The 20,050-nt window shown below is 36.7% G+C and overlaps 1 protein-coding gene across 1 annotated transcript in view; it reads left to right on the forward strand.

Moving 5' to 3' along the window:
* Positions 1–1,017: 1,017 nt before the first annotated feature.
* rad50 (RAD50 homolog, double strand break repair protein) overlaps positions 1,018–20,050 on the forward strand; it is a 36,892-nt gene continuing 17,859 nt past the window's right edge. Inside the window, exons 1-22 of the mRNA XM_030154023.1 lie at positions 1,018–1,084; positions 2,485–2,622; positions 2,883–2,966; positions 4,967–5,118; positions 5,273–5,458; positions 6,501–6,705; positions 7,198–7,326; positions 8,135–8,300; positions 8,690–8,748; positions 9,679–9,813; positions 10,398–10,604; positions 10,800–10,982; positions 12,138–12,295; positions 12,382–12,557; positions 13,536–13,773; positions 15,451–15,640; positions 16,521–16,647; positions 18,038–18,231; positions 18,463–18,573; positions 19,000–19,092; positions 19,335–19,448; positions 19,821–19,948. Coding sequence (XP_030009883.1) covers positions 2,494–2,622; positions 2,883–2,966; positions 4,967–5,118; positions 5,273–5,458; positions 6,501–6,705; positions 7,198–7,326; positions 8,135–8,300; positions 8,690–8,748; positions 9,679–9,813; positions 10,398–10,604; positions 10,800–10,982; positions 12,138–12,295; positions 12,382–12,557; positions 13,536–13,773; positions 15,451–15,640; positions 16,521–16,647; positions 18,038–18,231; positions 18,463–18,573; positions 19,000–19,092; positions 19,335–19,448; positions 19,821–19,948 — 3,164 coding nt within the window. The 5' untranslated portion in view covers positions 1,018–1,084; positions 2,485–2,493. The remainder of the gene's footprint in view (positions 1,085–2,484; positions 2,623–2,882; positions 2,967–4,966; positions 5,119–5,272; positions 5,459–6,500; positions 6,706–7,197; positions 7,327–8,134; positions 8,301–8,689; positions 8,749–9,678; positions 9,814–10,397; positions 10,605–10,799; positions 10,983–12,137; positions 12,296–12,381; positions 12,558–13,535; positions 13,774–15,450; positions 15,641–16,520; positions 16,648–18,037; positions 18,232–18,462; positions 18,574–18,999; positions 19,093–19,334; positions 19,449–19,820; positions 19,949–20,050) is intronic.

Below are 20,050 nucleotides of genomic sequence, written 5' to 3' on the forward strand. Positions count from 1 at the left end.
TTAAAATTTGCCAAAATAATTGATCACAGAAACAGTCAAATAGAAAAGATTTACATATTCACAGATATTATATAATATAATATCTATTTCTCAGTGTCGTTATTAAAGCACACCCACAAAAATATAGATGACATGGCTTCTACAGGAAACAGTATTTATGATCTCTGTTCTCATGACAAAAAGCAGCCAAACAATAAGGAACATTGGACATATGTTGAATTAAACTTGGAGTTATGATGTCTACAAATATGAAAAATGGAAAGTCACATTAAAATATTAGATACTTCACTGGATTGTTTTTTGTTTTTTTCTTTTTAGCTGAAATTAATGTTTTTATTGCGGTTCTAAATTTTAGTTGTATCTGTGACTAAAATAATGCTTTTGTGCACTATAATATAATCATGATTCTCTCACCAAAAGAACAAACCTACATGTGGCCTAAAACGTTTGCAGATCATTGTATATGAACATTAATTTCACTAAGGTGATTAAACAGACGTAGATAATAATAAAAATTAAGTGGTTATTTTCTTTGTGTCTTTTTTTTTTTTCGCTTTGCTTTTTTTTTTTTTGTTTTTGTTTTCCAACTTTATTAACAACGTTTGAGTATACAGTACAACATTTTAAACACACAACAAGATGTCAAAAGGGAAAAAGCATTTGAACATATAAGTTTAAGAAAATAATGCATAGATTTAAAAATACAAAGCATAATATATAAATAATAGTAAAAAAAAAAAAAAAAGATTCTGACAAATATAAATAAATAGATAAATGTAACAGAGAGTTCAGTCAGTATTTAAAAAAAATGTTTATAAATAGCCAAGGTGTTAGTGCTTTTTTTATTATAAATGAGTTCTAAAGATTTAATATAATTTCCAAATTCTAATAGGAAGATTTTAAAATTTGGGAGTGTTTTAGTATATTTGTTTTTATGTATATGAAATTTTCCAAATAATATTTTCTTTGTATGTCTGCCGATACCGGAACTTACGAGATGACGTCATTATGTCACGTATCCCACAGCGCGAAAGCGACTCGTTTGGTTTCATGTCTGAGCTGTACATGATAACAACACTGTAGGGTGAGTTAAACTGCGTCACATTTCTCACAGTTGAACATAGGTTTTATTATGCATTTTAGTCCACGTGTTCGACAGCAGTGCGATGCTAACGGACGTTCACTATTCTATACTATAAATGTAGCACGAGAGCGAAACTTAAGTGGTTAGCTAGTTAGCTGTTGAGTTGCCAGGTAGTTAGCCCAGATAACAGGTAGACCTGCACGAGTCAAGTGATGTGAAGAGGTATTAGCTTGGTACACAGTGGCTATAGTAGCTAACTCTGAATCCTATGGGCAAAACACGGTCACTTAAAAATGTAGACTACTCGTAAAGTCTTTATTTACCCGTTCTAGAGAAGTTAAAAAGCTTAGACATAGCTTTACAAGTTATTTTAGGACAATAAACTTTAGCTTAACTCTCAAGAAACGAGTTTTTTTAAGGAGTTTTGTGATCCTATTGAACTAGACCAGACCTGGAAAGGTAAATAGGTAGTCCTAAAAGGGTATAACCACATAAATGAACTGTCTGAACAATTATGACTTGCTTGCAGAAATATTAATTTGAAGAGTAGTGATAATTGGACATAAGGCTTCCTGTATGTAGTATAACTTACAGATCAAGTTGGAGTCAGTTTCCTACCTTTCTCCTTGTTGTGTTGCATCACTGTTGATAGAAAAGCCCATCAATACTAGATTTTACATTCAGCAGCTGTTAGTCTTATATTGATCCTATTTTTCTAGCGTATGTTCACATGTTTTTCTGAAACTGTAGCTTTTACATACAAATAAGATGTTTCTCATGTTATCTCTTTGAGACAAGAAAGTACATTTGGCTATAATTGATTATACACAGTTTTTTTTTATTTTCAACACTCGCTGCATTGACATTATTTAATTATACAGTGTTATCTTGTTATGGTCAGTGACTTCTCAGTGTAAGAACTTACAAATATAAAGCAAACAGATGACACCACAAAGCTCAAAGATGTATTCAACAGATAAAGTGATACTGCACCAACCACCATTGTGTGAAGTTCACCTTTATTGCCCCTCACTGTTCATTTTGTCCATTCTAATACACACACAAGGAACAGTGGGCTGCAACAGATGGCACACTGGGGCTATCTCCAGATTTATTCCAGCATCTTAGTCGAGAGTACGGCAGGAGAATTAACCTAATATACATGTTTTTGATTACAAGGGAAAAGGAGAATGACCTACATGCAGAAAGCTGTGTTATGGCTTGTTTTGCTCAGGGTGACACACTAAAAGTATTATGATAGTATTTCTCTTTTGAGACCAATAATTTATGTCTCAATCAGTGTTTGTTGTTTAATCTGTGTTGGCACTTCCTCTTGGTGTCTTGGTGTCACTTTGCTGCCAGCTGTTGATTTAATATATCTTCTTCTCTCTTTCTCTCAGCAAGCAAACATGTCAAAAATAGACAAGATGAGCATCCTGGGGGTGAGGAGCTTTGGGATTGAAGATAAAGATAAACAAGTCATCTCTTTTTTCACTCCTCTGACAGTACTAGTTGGACCCAATGGAGCAGGGAAAACGGTATGAAAACTTTTGTGTGAGGCCAAAGGTTAATTCTGAAGCATGACCCATATTGAATGAACAAGAGCACTGACATTTTGCCTTTGACACACTAAATATATTTTGGGTTCAGACTGACATATGTGTGTGTGCTCTTTCTTTTTGTAATGTATTCTGGAAGTGCACATGGTAAAAGTTGATAAAGTGTACATCTTAATTTGGAAATATAGTTCTAATGTTTTGTATATTAACACACATGACCATTTTTTCTTTGCTTCTAGACTATTATTGAGTGCCTAAAATATGTAACAACAGGTGAATTTCCCCCTGGTTCTAAAGGAAGTGCTTTTGTCCATGATCCAAAGGTGAGCATCACTGTAAAAATTTGCCTTCTACATACAAGTTATATCTTTTAACAATAATATTTTTGTTTCAGTTTGTAAGTTTATGTATTTGAAATCAACATCTCCACTTCCTGGTTACTGGTCTGTGTCAACTTCTGGTGGCACTTAGATTTTTTACTACCCTCTAAAGTAGTAGCTGACCAGTTACTGGAACGGGTTTTCATTTCTGGCCCACCTTTATGACCCACAGTCAGTCATGTCTCATTTCTCTAAGTGTTCTGTGTATCACTACTTATCTCTGGCATACAAATCTTTCTGTAGCTCATTGTAGAAGGGTCCAGTCTTTTAGCTCAAACATTGGGTACAATCCTCCTTCAAGGTGCTGTCCTATTGGCTGAATCCATACATGTGGCAACAAGCTTTTGGTTTTGTGCAGATTGGTCATTGACATCAGTGTGTGTTTTACTTGAACTCTATAGTAGGGATTCAGACATATGACCTCTAACCTCACACATATATGAATTGAAATCAATTGAGTCACCACAAACCTATGACTTCATTTAACAGGGGCTATAAAAGTGCTTTATGACACTGAATTACTTGATCAGATTCTCAGCAAATCAACATTCACATGGATGGAGAGAAAAGAAATTAAAAATAAAAGACAAATGTCTCAGTTTAGAGGATGGATTAGCATATACCTCATTCCCAGTCCAGCTGTCCTGGAACTTAAAATGCTATGTATTGACATTAACAGTTATAAACAGCATTATATACACTCAGTTTAAGAAAATCTCACTTATGTTGTAGCTTTCACCTGATCGAGCTGATTGCTTATAGTTTGCTCATAAATGTTTGTTTTTTAAAAAAAATCTGTGAGATATAAAATCTTGTATGCGGTTTTTCTTGGGACCATTTTGTTTCACTTTAGGTCTGGTACAGATTTATGATTTGGTTTGACTTATTTATTCCATTAGTAGTGCTTGTTTTTTTCATGTCTAATGGTTTTGTTTTCTTCATAAAATTCACAAAAACAAAGAAAAAAAAAGTCATTTGAAAAATCATCTCATTAAGCTTAGCACTTGCACAATATGTAGCAGTAACTAACCTTTCAGTCTGAGTGCAACTTCTATGAAATCAGGATTCTCATCACTAAAAATTTTTCCTCTCATTTGGAGTCCACCTAAGTCAAATTTATGTAAAATAAATACGAGGACACCAGTAAGGTTGTTTTTTTTAGCTCACTGGCCAATAAGCCATGAGCTATTGTGAAGGCGCTGTCTTTGTTAGCAATTTCTTTGAACATTTTCCCCGACAAAGCTACTGGTTAGATTCATTGTGAATTTTATATGTTGCTCCCTCGGGACAATTTCTCAAAATTTGTTCATAGTTTTGAGAAATGTTGATTTTTGAAATATGAAAAATTTGCTTTTACTTATAATGCACCATATTTTGATGGGTTATAACATGAAAATGCTTAAAGCTGTCAATATAGTTACTATTGAGCTCTGATAGGAAGTCATATGGACTTTCATTTGGTACCATGACCTGTGACCTCCAAGTGTCAAAATTCAAGGTCACTAATGTCTAGATTTCAACAACCTTCTTTGAAACTACTGGTTGGATTCATTTCAGTTCTTTTTAATGTAGCTTCCTTGGGACAATGTCTAAAAATTTGTTCACAGTTTAGAGAAATTTAGATTTTAAATTTTTTGTAGAAGGATCTCCACAGTCCACAACTATTCACTATACAGCATGTCTTCCACTAACTTAGGGAGAATGCCAGAAATGTAACAGCACCTAAGCCTGAAAACAAAGGGATAATTTTTATCCCGACATTGTGACAGACTTATCATGCAAAATCTGCCCTCTTCATTACAAGTGAAACTGAGTATCGCTGAAAACTCTTCAAAACTCAGCAGTTTCTGTACTTGCTTGATGATCCTGTCAGAAAGCATTAACAAGGAATATTACTGCAGCTACATTTCTTCGTTAATTAAAAATATGCTTTTCCATATCAGGATGCCCACGAGACAGATGTGCGAGCACAAATTCGACTTTTATTCACTGATGTCAATGGAGTGAAAACGACCATTCATCGCTCCATGTCCTGTACTCAGAAGGCAAAGAACTACTCCTTTAAAAGCTTAGAGCAGGTCATCAGCAGAGTGATGTAAGTCTGAAGTCTCAAGTCTTGTGCCATTGAAAACCCACTTTCACATAATGCATTAAATGTGTGGTGGGTTTTACATGTTTCAGTGGATGGATATTTATGAAAAATTACCACCTTGGTTTAAAGTGAGTTCTTTTTGTAATCTCTCATGTAGAGACGGTGAGAAGGTGAGCTTGTCAGCTAAGTGTGCTGACGTGGATCGGGAGATGATTTCTGCACTGGGCGTATCTAAGCCTGTGCTGAACCATGTTATCTTCTGCCACCAAGAGGAGTCCAACTGGCCACTGAGTGAGGGCAAAGCTCTCAAAGAGAAGTTTGACTCCATCTTCGCTGCAACCAAGTATAGCCAACACATACATTTTTCTGTCTTTAAGAATCAGAAGTCAAAAATGTACAGCTCTGGAAAAAAATAAGAGACCAGTGCAAAATTATCACTTTCTGTGATTTTACCATTTATGGGTATGTGTTTGAGTAAAATGAACATTTTTGTTTTATTATCTAAACTATCGTCAACATTTCTCCCAAATTCCAAAAAAATACTGTTATTTAGAGCATGTATTTGCAGAACACAACACATGATTGAAATAACAAAAAGATGCATGTTTTCAGACCTCAAATAATGCAAAGAAAACCAGTTCATATTCATTTCTAAACAACACAATACTAATGTTGTAACTTGGTAGAAGTTCAGACATCAATATTTAGTGGAATAACCCTGATTTTCAATGACAGCTTTCATGTGTCTTAGCTCTCCTCCATTGCTGTTGGATGACTTTATGCAGCTCCTGGCATAGAAATTCAAGAAGGTCAGCAATGTTCCATGGCTTGTGTCCATCCATCTACCTCCAGAAGTTTTCAAAGTGGGTTCAGGTCTGGAGATTGGGCTGGCCATGACAGGGTCTTCATCTGGTGGTCCGTCATCCACACCTTTATTGACCTAGCTGAGACCAGGAGTGTTGTCCTGTTTAAAAAAAAACAGTCCTCAGAGTTTAAGAACATTGTCAGAGCAGAAGTCCAGTAGTTTTCAGTAGTTATTTTTGGATTTCAATTACTTTTACGGTACTAATAGCACTGTTTTTACCTAATGTAAGAAGATAGTGATGGCCACAGTAGTGGTTTTTATACTTCTCCTTCTTAAATAAGACATGGATCAGGTGTTTATTTAGTAGAATAAGGTGTGCTTGTGTTGGAATTCAACAGACACAGGAATGGAATAACTGTCATACATGCACACATGCTGATGTAACAGGAAATTCCATTCCAATGGTCTCTTAATTTTTTCCAGTGCTGTACATCAATAAATACAGACATGGACATTCAGTTTCAGTCGTTCACTATTATTTGGGAGACACTGAGGTTTTCTTCTTTTGTTCTTTTCCCAGGTACATTAAAGCTCTGGAAACAATGCGTCAGCAGCGTCTAAAACAAGCCCAGACGGTCAAAGAGTGTCAGGTGGAGCTGCGTTACCTGAAGCAGAACAAGGAGAAAGCTCAGCAGATTAGAGAAACAGTGGCCACCAAAGAGGCTCAGCTGATGGCCTCTAAAGATAACGTCCAGCAGATAGAGGGCCAGATTGATCCTCTGGAGGTATGTCGGTGATGTGTTCTAATGCTATACAAACATTTTTCAATTCTTCCCAAGGAAAGAGACACTTTTTACACATGATTAAAGTACTTTATGAATGGGAAGGTGTGACCAAAAGTATGGGTTTTGCATCCTCCCTTTTGTGCTAAAACTGTTACAGAAATGCATATTGGGAAGTGGGGAAAAAACAGGTGATGTAGGAAGAGTTGCTACATTTTACTGCTAATTAATCAAGTTAGCAGTTATGTCACACAAATGAGTTTACTAACACAACCCACATGAAGCTCATCTCAGGGTTTTGTTCATCTTGATTACTGAATAAAATTTTGCTGAACAAATGTTTTTAGGCATTAAAATTTCAACATTTAATTTACAATGGATGAATTCAGTGTTCTACATATTTTATTATTATTTGGTCAACTTCGGTCAAGGCTGATCCACAAGTACAGACATTTGGACTATGAGAATATGACTCCTTGATCATTTAATCTTCAGAATCGAGTGACAGACATTGATATGAAACTAAGCAAAGTGATGAAGCTGGACAACGACATTAAAGCCTTGGACAGCAGAAAGAAACAGATGGAGGAAGACAACAAGGAGCTTGAGGAAACAATGGAACAGGTGCCAGAATTTTTTTTTTTACCTTTTTTAGAAAACAATCTTCAGTCTTACAGAGATCTTCATTGGAAATGAAGGACAAAAATGAGTAATTATAGATGTTCAACTGCGCATGTTTTTCAGCACAAAATGTCCCTGCATGCCTTCAAAAGAAGAAAAACTGCCTGTCAGTCCATTTGTCTTTTGTTTGTGGGTTTATTTAGGTAAACACCTGCTTAATGGTACTCCAGACTCCACTCTGTACTAAGAGTAATTGCCCAAAACGAGGAATGGGATTTGTGCAGATGGTGAATGAGGCTGTAATGACAAGCCTGTTGATAACTGGCCGGTACTGATATCAGTGTCATTTACAATTGTTGGATGTTTCTGCTGCTTCAGAGGGGCTTGGAATATCCTTCCTTCCATCTGTTTGGTGTTTTCTAGTCATGTTTGTTTTGAGTTCTGGTCATTTTTGTGGTACTCAGTGTGTGTGTGTGTGTGTGTGTGTGTATTGGAGGGGGTTGTTTCTTTTTTGTGAATCATGTGTGTAGATTATAGCTTGAATACAATGTTTGATGTAATTAATATATTTGTGTTTAGAAATTAGTTATCGGTTATACATGTGAATGTATATAAATCCACACATATAGTCGGTGTGTAGTGTGTGATGTGTTCTTCCAGATCATTTGCATATTGCCACTTCTCCCATCATTGCTGACATTTCTATGACTAGAGGCCCCATTGGACCTGGAGCCTCTGACCCTTCACATATGCTGAGCCGTTCTCACTGAGCCCAGAGCCACGTTTAACCAGTGAACTGTAAATACTGCAGGTGTTCCAGGGTTCAGATGAGCAGCTGCAGGACCTTTACCAAAACCACCAGAGGACGGTGAAGGAGAAGGAGAGGAGGCTGACAGACTGCCAGAAGGAGCTCGAGAGGGCTGGCCGAGAGTGTCAGAGGCTGACCAGAGTCAAGGCTGATCTCCTGGTAGAACAAGGTACACTGACACCTGTACTCATCAGTATGATAGCACCTCTCTTTTTTTTAATGTGAAATGAAGCACAGTTCAACCCTGTATGGCCATGCAGGTGCATGTGTTATGTTTGTCCTTATCTTACTGCAGAGTAGGACTGTATGATACAGTGAAAAAGTCATATTAGGATTATTGTGGATAATATTGGGATCTGGAATTCTGATTTAGGTGTACATGCTTGGTTAACTTAAATGATCACTTTGTCCTAATTCTACAGTTAACTCACTCTAAATCCTCCAGCATCTGGACTTCAACTTTTTAATCTTTTTTTAATCTCAAGTAAATAATTGAAGACAAAGGAATATTTAAATTTTTCTTAAATAAGTGACTGCAACCCCAGTTTTCTCCTCCAGGTCGTCTTCAACTTGAGGCTGATCATCACACTCAGAACATCAAAAATCGGGATACACAGGTGACTTTTATCACAACAAGCAAAAGAGTAATTGAGTTGAATAATTGAATGTCTTTATATGGTTTATGGAAACTTTTATTAAGTCGATATCAAAAAGTGACAAAAGAAGGCAGTGTCTGTAATGCATGATTTCTAATTTATGGTTTATGGTGTGGAAGAACATTTTCACATGAAAACTTCTACCGAATTCATGGAGCTTCAAGTCCCATGAAATTGATTTCAAGTCCTACAGCTCTACTCTTACAGGGTTCCCAAAGGTTCTTTAAAAGTCTTGAATTTACAAATCTGCATTTAATACCTTAAAAAAGTCTTTAAAAAGTATTAAATTTGATATGGTTGGTCTTAAGTTAAGTAGGCATAACTTGTTTGCTGTCTGGGAAATGTCCAAACTGCAAAGAAAGTAATGTAAGACTACTCAATTCTACCATTCCAACCCAACAATTTATATTGAAATTAGGAACCAATTATTGCTAACTTTGCAGAAATGATCACAGAACGTTCAGCCCAACACATGTGCAGCCGTTAGTCACACTGCATCACCTGAGAAAGCTGACCTTGGGGACTTTAAGGGATGGCTCGCAAGAGAAAAGTAGCACGAGGAAGTGCAAATTTAATAATAAGGCCTGGCTGGAGAAAAGATCATTCTCGACCTGGTTGACACAACTGGAGGGGAATGGCTGTGAAATGGGCATTAAATTCAGTTCTAAGTAGTCTTAAAAAGGTCTTAAAAAGTCTTAAATTTAACTTGTAGAAACCTGTAAGAACCTTGTCTTTATACCTTTCTCCATTTGTACATTTTTTTTCAGTACAAATAAGGTTCTAATAAGGAGGAAAATCCTTAACATAATGAAGAAAAGTTTGGAATTAAAGGTGAGATGTCATCAGATGACCCATCTAACCTGAAATGGTGTTTATTTATCTTCCTCCCAGGTCCGCTCCTTGTCATCTTATCTGGAGATGGAGGGTTACGACCGACCGCCCTTCACCACTCTTCAGCTTCAAAGCTTTCATCGCCACGTCACACAGAGACTGGAGCAGGAAAAAGAGACTGTCAGTCAGGTTATGGTAAGAAACTGGGCTTAAAAAAGACCCTGCACCACATTTTATTTTTGTGACCCAGTATTTTGTATCACAACATGAAAGGGTGGAATAATCAGGAGTCTGTCAGCAGTTCTTTAGATCCTAAAGACTCAAATCAAGTCTTATAGATTAGACTATAAATTTAAAGAAACTTGTCTATTAAGATGTTGCATAAGAATGTGCTATCATTATGCAAATGGTTTCTCATCTGCCTTCAGGCTGCAATATAATCCATTCAGGCCAAGTGACAGTTTCTAATTGGATATTTTTTTTAATTAAAGTGTTTACAGATAAAAAAGCAGTTTTTAAATAATGACGAGCTTGAATGTCATAATGCAACCCTATTGATGTTAATATTGATTGATACATAAAGCTTTAATGGCCTTTCTGAGTTGAACTAATACGTAAAATTTTAATGAAAATTTGATCTCACAGTGATGTGTATTAACTTGTGCAGAAAATGCATTTTATGGTGTTATGTCTGGGAAAAATGTCTTGAACTCAAATGAAATATGAAATTCATACTCCTAATTTTTTTCACTCTAAATCTCATTTTTCTGTTCACTCAGTCTGACCTGCAGGAACGGGAGCATCAGAAGCAACAATCTATTGATGAGATGAGAGACAAGAAGACTGGCCTGGAGAGGACAGTGGAGCTGAAGAGGGATCTACAGGGGAAGAAACAACAAGAACTGAGGAATGTCAGAACAGAGCTGCAGAGGCTGGAGGGTTCATCTAGCCGACTGCAGGAACTGGAGAGTGAATTAGCTAAAGTGGTGAGTTTCGCAAATATTCCCACAACAAAGTTCTTTTATGGTGCGAATTTACATATTGTCCACTATTGCCTACAGTTAAGTTGTACCGTATGTGTTTCATGTACAAGCACCTTTCATTCTTTGTGATGAAGTACCATCTTCCTTGCGCGGTTCAGTAATTAGTAATTAGTTTTGGGTGTGTGTTTTCCTCCTCAGGAGCGTGAGCTACAGAGTGCCTTGCAGAGCTCTAACGTGGATGAACTGAAGGCTGAAGTTGTGGAACTTCAAAAGGAAAAAGCTGAGCTTGACCGCATACAAAGACAACTTGACCAGGAGATGGAGACCCTCAACACACACACCACTGCACGTACGCAGATGGACATGCTGAAAAAGGACAAGGTCATATAACACATTGTATCAACACTGCTTAATATTTTTGACCTTTTCAAAACATAACATAAATAAAGAAAACTTAATCATATCCTTTATCTGGTTTACCACTAATCTAATGTCAAATTTACTGCTAGAAGTTGACACCGTAAATGTTCTGTTACAGTGTATACCCTTTTGTTGGAAACTTTTGATGTTGCTAAATCTAATCTAATGAAAGCAGCTAATTTTATTGCACTTTACCATTGTGGAGAGTGAAAACATTATTTTCTTACATAAACAGACACAAGTTGCTTTTCCATTGACCCTGAAATTGCGGGAATATAACTTGCGCGTAAAAATGTACCTAATGGAAAATGACGATTTCGCCAAAACTCTCATTTTTCAATTTAAAGTTTTTGCGCTGGCAAGAGGTGGTTTTTCAGGTATAGTGCAATTAGTATATCACCCAAAACTGCAATGGAAAGACCTTTTTCAGTAACTAGAGTCATGTGAATAAAAAAAAAAAAAAAAAAAACAGATGTTGACGGATGTTACAACAAGTGAAGAAGAGTTTTAAAAGAAACATGACGCAGTATGTGTGGACACATCAGGAAAGCCAGTCGTTTTTTATTTTAGTACGGGATAGAGAAGTAATATATAATTATATTAATATATCTGTAAATTAGCACATTTATGTTCGTTGCCATGTTTATGGAATGACTTCTCATATCATCTCATGATAATAAACAAATCATCGCATTTGAGATTTAATGAAAAAACTGACATTACGCACTTGTTTTTTCCACATTTAGTAAATATCGGTACAGTTCTGCGCAGATGTCCAATGGAAAAGCGACTACTGATGAGAGATACATGAAGAACTTGTAATCTTGAAACCTCATCAATAGAAATCTCAAGTAAAGCTGTTTTTCTACCACCTCCTGACATAAAATCACAAACTAAGTAATTAGATTTATCACAATATTCTAGTGAATTATAGATTATTAGAGTTGTGATTTACCAGATTGCACACTTACTCTGTGTGTCTCTGACTTATTAAAACTACATCATTGATCCTTGTTTAAGGTAATACAACCTACTCACCTCCTCTCTTTTTTCCTTACTGTCATCTTTCCTTTCTCTTTTGGCTGTCCTCTCTTCTTGCCTCTTCCATTTCTCCAGACCGAGAAGGAAGAGCAGGTTCGTAAGATCAAATCTCGTCACAGTGAAGATCTGGTGTCATTGCTGGGTCACTTTCCCAACAAGAGAGAACTGGAGGACTGGATCTATGCCAAGTCAAAGGAAATCAACAGTACCAGGGACAAACTTGCCAAACTGAAGTCAGTGACATATATTTACATTATAAATGCAATACTAGAAGTTGGCTTGATACTAATCAATATTTTCTTGTTCATGTTTTCCCCAGTAAGGATTTGGCTTCAAGTGAGCAGAATAAGAGCCACATTGCTGCTGAGCTGCGTAAGAAAGAACAACAGTTGGCCAATGATGAAGAGAAGTTTTTCAATGTGTGCGGGAGTCAGGATCTGGAGCAGGACCTAAGCAAACTGCAAGACGACCTGGAGAAGATATCAAAGCAAAGAGGTGAATCAAGCTTAAGGATGAGAGGACATGTTTTATTTTCAGAGGTTCTGAGGGCATGGCATAGATGTAAGACAAAAGAAATTACTGCAACAAAATAAGAAGACATTTGGACTGAATGGAAAAAAAAAAGCTAAACTAAAACCATGCACTTAAAAAGCTACAGCATTCATCACAGGTAGATACAGAATAAACCTGCTGTTGACCACATTGTTGCTAATTATCATAAATAAAACCAAATGTTGGGCAAATAACCTTACACATATTATGTTTATTTCATGCGTGACAGGATTCCCACAGGGTCTTCAAAATTCTTAAAAGTCTTGAATTTACAAATCTGCACTTGATACCTTAAAAAAGTCTTTAAAAGGGATTACATTTGATATGGTAGGTCTTAAATTATGTTTCCATAAACTTGTTCACTGTATTGTGTTTAAATGTATCTGGTAAATGTCCAAGCTGCAAAGAGAGTAACATTAGTCTACTCAGTTCCACCCGTTGCAACCTGACAATTTATGTTGAAATTAGGAACCAATTATTGCTATCTTTGCAGCCCCTGGTGGGAAATGATCACAGAACCTTCAGCCCAACACATGCAGCCATTAGTCAGTTGCACGCGTTGATCCAGAAAGCTGACTTTGGGAACTTTAAGGTTCAGTTTGGTCATGAAATGGGCATTAAATTCTGTTCTAAATAGTCTTATAATGGTTTTAGTAAGTCTTCTATTTAACTTTTACAAACGTGTAGGAACTCTGCATGTAGATTAGTTCACATTCAGGTTAAAGTGGTTGTGATGATAGACATAGATTCATTGTAGATTTGTAGATTCATTGCTAATTATCATAAAAAAAACAAATGTAGGTCAAACAACATTACATATATTTTGTTTATTTCAAGCATGCAGATTAGTTCACACTCAGGTTAAAGTGGTTGTAATGATAGACATAGCATAATTTAACATGGTGTCCTGACTTTGTATAGCCATGCTAGCTGGAGCCACAGCAGTTTATACCCAGTTCATCAGCCAGTTGACAGAAGACAGGGAGCCCTGCTGCCCTGTGTGCCAGCGGACTTTCCCATCAGAGTCCGATCTGCAGGAGGTGATCAGTGACATGCAGTCGAAACTACGCCTGGTGCCAGACAAGCTGAAAAACACAGAGGGAGAGCTGAAGCGGAAGGAGAAGAAGAAAGAAGAGATGATGGCTCTCAGACCTGTCAGGTATGAGTCACAGAAGGCATGATGGATTTTCTGAAGTATGATAAAAATAAGATGAATGTATAGAAATTAGGGCTGTCAAAATTAACACATTAACGCAGATTAATCCATTGCCATGATTAATCTGATTAAAAATTTTAATGCAATTAACCCATCTGCAGCACAGAATGACTCTGAATGTCTCTGGCAACACATTTGGGTCAGTTTGTCCAAGTAGAGGTACCATTGCACATGCGCAAATGGGCAGTTGATCCAACTGATAACGACGGAAGACGATAAAGAGTGCAGTGGCCCTCTCGATGGGAAATTTGAACATTCAACCGACATAAAGTATTATACACACTCTGCAGGAAGAAGTTGTCTTTTCACTGAAGCACTTCAGCTTAAAATACCACATCAATGCGAAGCATACATTAGTCGGGTATGCTGCTAGCACTTTGGCTAACGTGTCACCCAGCTTGTGACAAACATGTTAAGTGCATATATATTCCCTTCTTTCGTGAGTATGTTTGCTCATGCAAAAAAGAAATGCAATTAATATAAATTAAAAAGGAATGTTATTGAATCATGATTAATCAAAATTAATACACAGTTACCTTGTGATTAATCCGATTAAGAATTTTTATCGTTTGACAGCACTAATAGAAATATTGAAAAAATGTATTTTATACAAATTCACCTGGCCCTCCCACTTCATGTCATGGATTTTAGAACTTTGCATAAAGCTTTACTCCAAATACTTTTCTGGTTGGGAAAAAGGATGTGTCAACTGCTTCCAATTGTTTTGAAGAAGAGTCATCTGCATCATGCTTTCAAGTAATTCATGTTGTTGCTTAAAACAATATAACAAATACAGATTATATTACCTGAATAAAGACATTGACTAAATTAATTAATATCACCACTTTACTTGCAACCAATATTTTGATTCTGTGGAGAATTTTTTGAAGTTTTTTTTGTATCCGCAGTGAATATTAGCACATATTTAAAAGATTCATTAATATTTAAATGAAACAATGTGGGTTTATTGGCTTTGAAGCTATGCAATATATAGCAAGATCTGTGGTTGTTTTTAATGCAGGACCAAACTTTTTCTGCACACGATAGAGCTACTGTTGATTCTAAAACACCATTCATTCAGGTAACTAATTATTTATGTCAATTAATTTGATTTCAGCAGCAACTGCTTACATGAATCCATGTTACAGATGAACCTTAAGGTTTCTTGAATGTTCAGTACAAATTTTAATCAAGTTACTGAAAAATGAGCAGAAGGCTAGAATATTATATAATATTCATGCAGTACTCTTGGTTTCACATATATTTCATATATATGAGGGAAAACCAGTGTACAGTCTCAATTGACCAAAAAATGCTTTTAGTTTAGTTTTAATTGTTGATTTCCATGGAAGGATATTTCTTTCTTGTCTGTGTTCCCACCATCTTGAACGAAGAGCAGAATTTATAAAGTCATTCCACCAGATGGAGCTAAAGTCATATAACTTTGTAAACGTGGTGATTTTTCCAGCATCTTCTCAGGTTGTGATCAGACACAGTATTCAGAATTGAGCAGCCAAAAGTCAAATAGCTCATTGTATTTACCCCTTCATTTATCCACATGTACAGTGTTTGAATACATATAAAGATGCCCCATAAATCCCTTCTTTTTGTGTCTCCCAGGCAATCCATTTCACAGTTTCAGGAAAAGGAACTACCCGAGTTAAGGAACCGTCTGCAGGCTGTGAACAGAGAGATTGAAAAGCTGAAGGGTGATGTGGAGGAACAGGAGACTCTGTTGGCAACTCTAATGTCAGAGGAGGAGACGGCCAAGGCCTGTCTGCAGGACATATCTCTCATGGACAGATATCTGGTACCATCCTGACCAACACTAACTCTTTTCCATTTGTCTGTTTATGTATACTGGTCCTCAGTAAAGACATGGCCTGTCCCTTCTCATGGCCCTGCTGCTCTTATCTGCCGCTCTTTCTTTACCTCTAACTCTTCCTTTTTGCTGTCTCCATCATTCTTATATCCCCAAGTTAAAATTTTTTCTTCGTATTTTCCTTGTTTACCTGACATTCTTCCTCATGTTTTTGCAATATTGAAGTTTAAAAACATGTCTGAACAAGTTTCAAGTCAACTAATTAACAGAAACCATTAACAAGTATTGTCTGGAATATTAATCACAATCCCTCTCTTTTAATAACCAGATTTTTATACTCCCATGGTGGAGGTATATGTACCAGGAATTTCATCCATTCAAGATTTTTGTTCAACCCATTTCTCGAACACTATTCACTATTCTTTTCAAATTTCACACACATGTTCTTTACCACTAGGAAACATGTAGTGAACAGTTTGATGGCTGAATTAAAATTTTTTGATTTTTTTTTTTTTTTGTTTTTTTGTTTTTTTTGTTTTTTACAAAATTTTTGATAATTTCAATTTAGAACATTTGTCCAATTGATTTCTCTGACACGTTTAACCTGACTCTTTTCAGATTTGACACACATGTTCTTTCCATGTGCCTTTCTCACACTTTTTGCATTTTTTACAAATGTATGAAAAGTTTTAGAAAAAATAAAATTTAAGACTCAAAATCAATCCCTAGGGAGGTATAGCATCAGTAAGCAGGGGGAGCAAAGTTTTGTGTGATTGTGCGAAGTGTTTAGCAGGGGTATTAGTAAGCACTGCCAACTTTTTCACTTGTTTCTTTTACTTTATTGTAAATATTTTTATTGTGATTCCAGTTGGACCTGAAAGAGGTGGAGAGGAAAATAGCTCAGCAGACTGCCAAACTCCAGGGAGTGGATCTGACCAGAACCATTCAGCAAGTCAGTCAGGAAAAACAAGAGACTCAGCACAAGCTCGATACCAGTAAGATGATGTCACACAAGTACATTCTTGAAGTGAAATTCAGCTCCAAATTCAACTGGATGTGAAATTTTAACCTTAAAATGTGGTGTGGTTTATGGCCTAACTTGGCAATTTTAAAATGTCTAAAGTCTAGAAGTAATAAGTGAAAGTATTTTCTGTTAATATTATAATGCTTTGTGTGGAATTTCAGCAAGGTCTGGTTTGACAGCAGCACAGTTATTGCTAAGTTGTGGCGTGTTGTACCTTGTACAAAAGGCTTAAATCCAGGCGTAAAGGTATTACAGTGAAATGAACAGTTAGAATAAAATGAAGTCAACGGAAAAGCTACCAGCAAATACCTGCTGTCATACATTAATTACTGTTAACTTTTTGTCTTGCAAGTTTTGTAAGGGAATCTGGCTATCATTTGAGTGTATTTTTCATTTCACCTTCCCCTTTATTGTTCATATTTTTTGCCAGTATGAATAATACAGCACGGTAACACAGTGATGCAGTGGTTAGCACTGTCGCCTCACAGCGGGTCCTTGGTTTGATTCCAACTAGAGCTGCAGCCGATTAATCGATTAGGTGCTTGAAGTAAATGCAAAAATTCACACTTCGATAAATCGACTCGAATTGATTGAAGGGAAATATTCTATTGCAGTTTTCCTGAATTGAACCTTCTTTGTGCATCACAATAAGCGTCCGTGTGAAACACAACAGTGGAATCAATGTTTAACAGCAGAGAAATGAAGGAAACAAAGCTTTGATTCAGGGGAATTGTAGTTGAATGATTTTTTTTTGGATCACTTTGAGTCGATTAATCGGTTGCAGCTCTAATTCCAACACAAGTTGATGGGGGAGGGGATGTTTCTGTGTGGGGTTTGCATGGTCTCCCCGTGTCTGCGTGGGTTCTCTCCGGGTACTCCGGCTTCCTCCCACCATCCAGACAATAGGTTAATTGGTTAATCTAAATTGCCCATAAATGTGAATGTGAGAGTGACTGGTGGTTTGTCTCTATATGTCAGAGATGAACTGGCAACACATCCAGGGTGAGCCCGCCTCTGCCCATAGGTAGCTGGGATAGGCTCCCACACCCTGTGACTTTCTCAAGGACTAAGCGGTTCAGAAGATGAATGAATGAATGAATGAATAATACAATTGTAGTTATAAAGTTACTTATCGTCTCAACATTAGATGTCAGTGGTGTCGAGCAGTTATGCAGCTTAATGCAAAAGGGGCAACCACAAAAATGCATCATACATTAGACTTCAGTTTTTATTCATTCAACTCTTCTCCTGTGTTCACAGTGGTACCCACATTGGGAAGAGACACATGGAAGTGGTAACTGAGTTAAAGCTATTGTACATCCTTTTAGTCTCCCTGTTTGTCTCTCTCTCTTTCTGTGCAGCTTCCAGCAAGATGGATCTAAAACGTAAGCTGATCCAGGATCAGCAAGAGCAGATTCAAATGCTAAAAAGTACAGTTAATGAGACAAAGGCAGAGAAACTCCAGTTGAGCAGTGATATGCAGAAGCAGCAGCAGCTGGAGGAGCAGTGTGTCGAGTTCACCACTGAGATACAGGCGTTGACCAGGGACATCAGGGTACCGCTCCTGTTTTTTGCAGTTACACAGTACATGAAAACACAACAAGTCATTGAACATCCTTACAAACTCCTGTCATGTATTTGATAATAGTTCACTGTTTTTTTTTTAGGGGATGACCCTTAATTTATGTAAAACAATACCATGCAGATCTACTTTTTACATTTTCATTTTACATATTTACAAATAAGAATAAAAATTCTCCTGGTTTGTGTATTTATGTCCAACCAGGACGCTAAGGAACAGCTTTCCCCGTTGTCTGCTACACTGGAGAAGCTTCAGCAGGAAAAGCAGGAGCTGGTGGAGCGCAAAAGGCAGAAGCAGGAGGAAGGGCAGGAGAAGGTGGACGAATTGTCCATTGTGGCTTTTTTGATATTAAAAACTCCTTGAAGAAAGCAGCAATTGTGTAGCTATTCATCATTCTGTTTTATTAGTGGAATCTCCTCTGCTATTATAGCTGTTTGTTGTGTGTTCTATACTTTTATGCCTCTTTTAATGGTCACATGACCTCAGCATATTTTTAGGAGAATTTAAAAAAAATCCTTGACAGTTTTAAAACATTTATGCGATGATTTATGAAAGATACTTTATCAACAATTATGATGTAATTTCAACAGCAAATGGAGCAAATCAAAGGGGTATGGATTAACTGATCAACTTTAGCGTTTGGTACAAATGAAGAGTCATCAAGATACCATGATTCTTTTAATGTCAACAACTTAGACACTCTTCTAAGAGAAACTCAGACTTTTTGTTTCTTGCTCGCAGATCAGTGCCATTAAAGAGAGAGTGAAGGTGATCACCACTTTGGAAAGAGATATCACCAAATACACTGATGAAGGAAAAGAAGAATACAAAGAGGTTTGGCTTTTATTATACATATATTAATACTTAAATCAAACTGTTTTTCCTAATACACATCACACTGAACTAAAGCTTTGAAGTAATTATTAACTTATTGTTTTTTCATTCAATAGAATAGTCTTTGCTTTCATAAAATAGTTGTAATTCTTTTCATATTAGCAGTAAAAAGTCAAATGTATTTCTGATTGATACATCATAAAACTATTGAATGGTTTCAGTGATGTTGATGCCTGTTGCAGCAAAAAGAATCAGAGCTTCAAGAAACCGGTGCACAGCTGCATGAGGCTGACAAGCAAAAAGAGAAGATCAATAAAGAGATGGGAAACATCCGTCAGGATATAGACACTCAAAAGGTACAGCCTCCTGAGTCATTATTACCTGGATTCTCATCGATGTCAGTATTGGTTGATTTTTGTGGAGTGACTGAGGGGCTGGAACCCCACGGTATGAGAAAGCAAAAGTGGAAAGCAGGCTTAATTAAGTTACTACTTGTATTATAAGAAACAACTTTATTATCAGAACAACAGCTTATAAAGGGTTTGACCCTGAACACCTAACTCATCTATTAAACTTATTTTGCAGCCTACATTTTTTGGCCTTTATGTCACATGACTTTATCTGTAAACCGTACACTTCTGCATTCTCTCCAGTTGGCAAACAGTCTTGTCTGTAATAAAATGATTGTTATGTTGAAACCAACAGTTAGATTGACTTTTGTTTTTTAGGTTCAGGAGCGCTGGCTGCAGGATAACCTGACCTTGAGGAAGCGTGTTGAGGAGTTGAAGGAGGTTGTAGCCAAACGTGAGGCTCTTATGAAAGACATGGGCAACATGCAAGTCTTACAGCTACGCCAGTAAGAGCAGCACACTAAGCTCACACTCAGCAGTGTCACATCTAAATGAGGTTGAAAGGGGTGAATACCTTTTTAAGTAAGGTCATGTTTGTTGCAGTTGTC

The sequence above is a fragment of the Sphaeramia orbicularis genome, chromosome 14 (assembly GCF_902148855.1).
Source record: "Sphaeramia orbicularis chromosome 14, fSphaOr1.1, whole genome shotgun sequence".
Lineage (NCBI taxonomy): Eukaryota > Metazoa > Chordata > Actinopteri > Kurtiformes > Apogonidae > Sphaeramia > Sphaeramia orbicularis.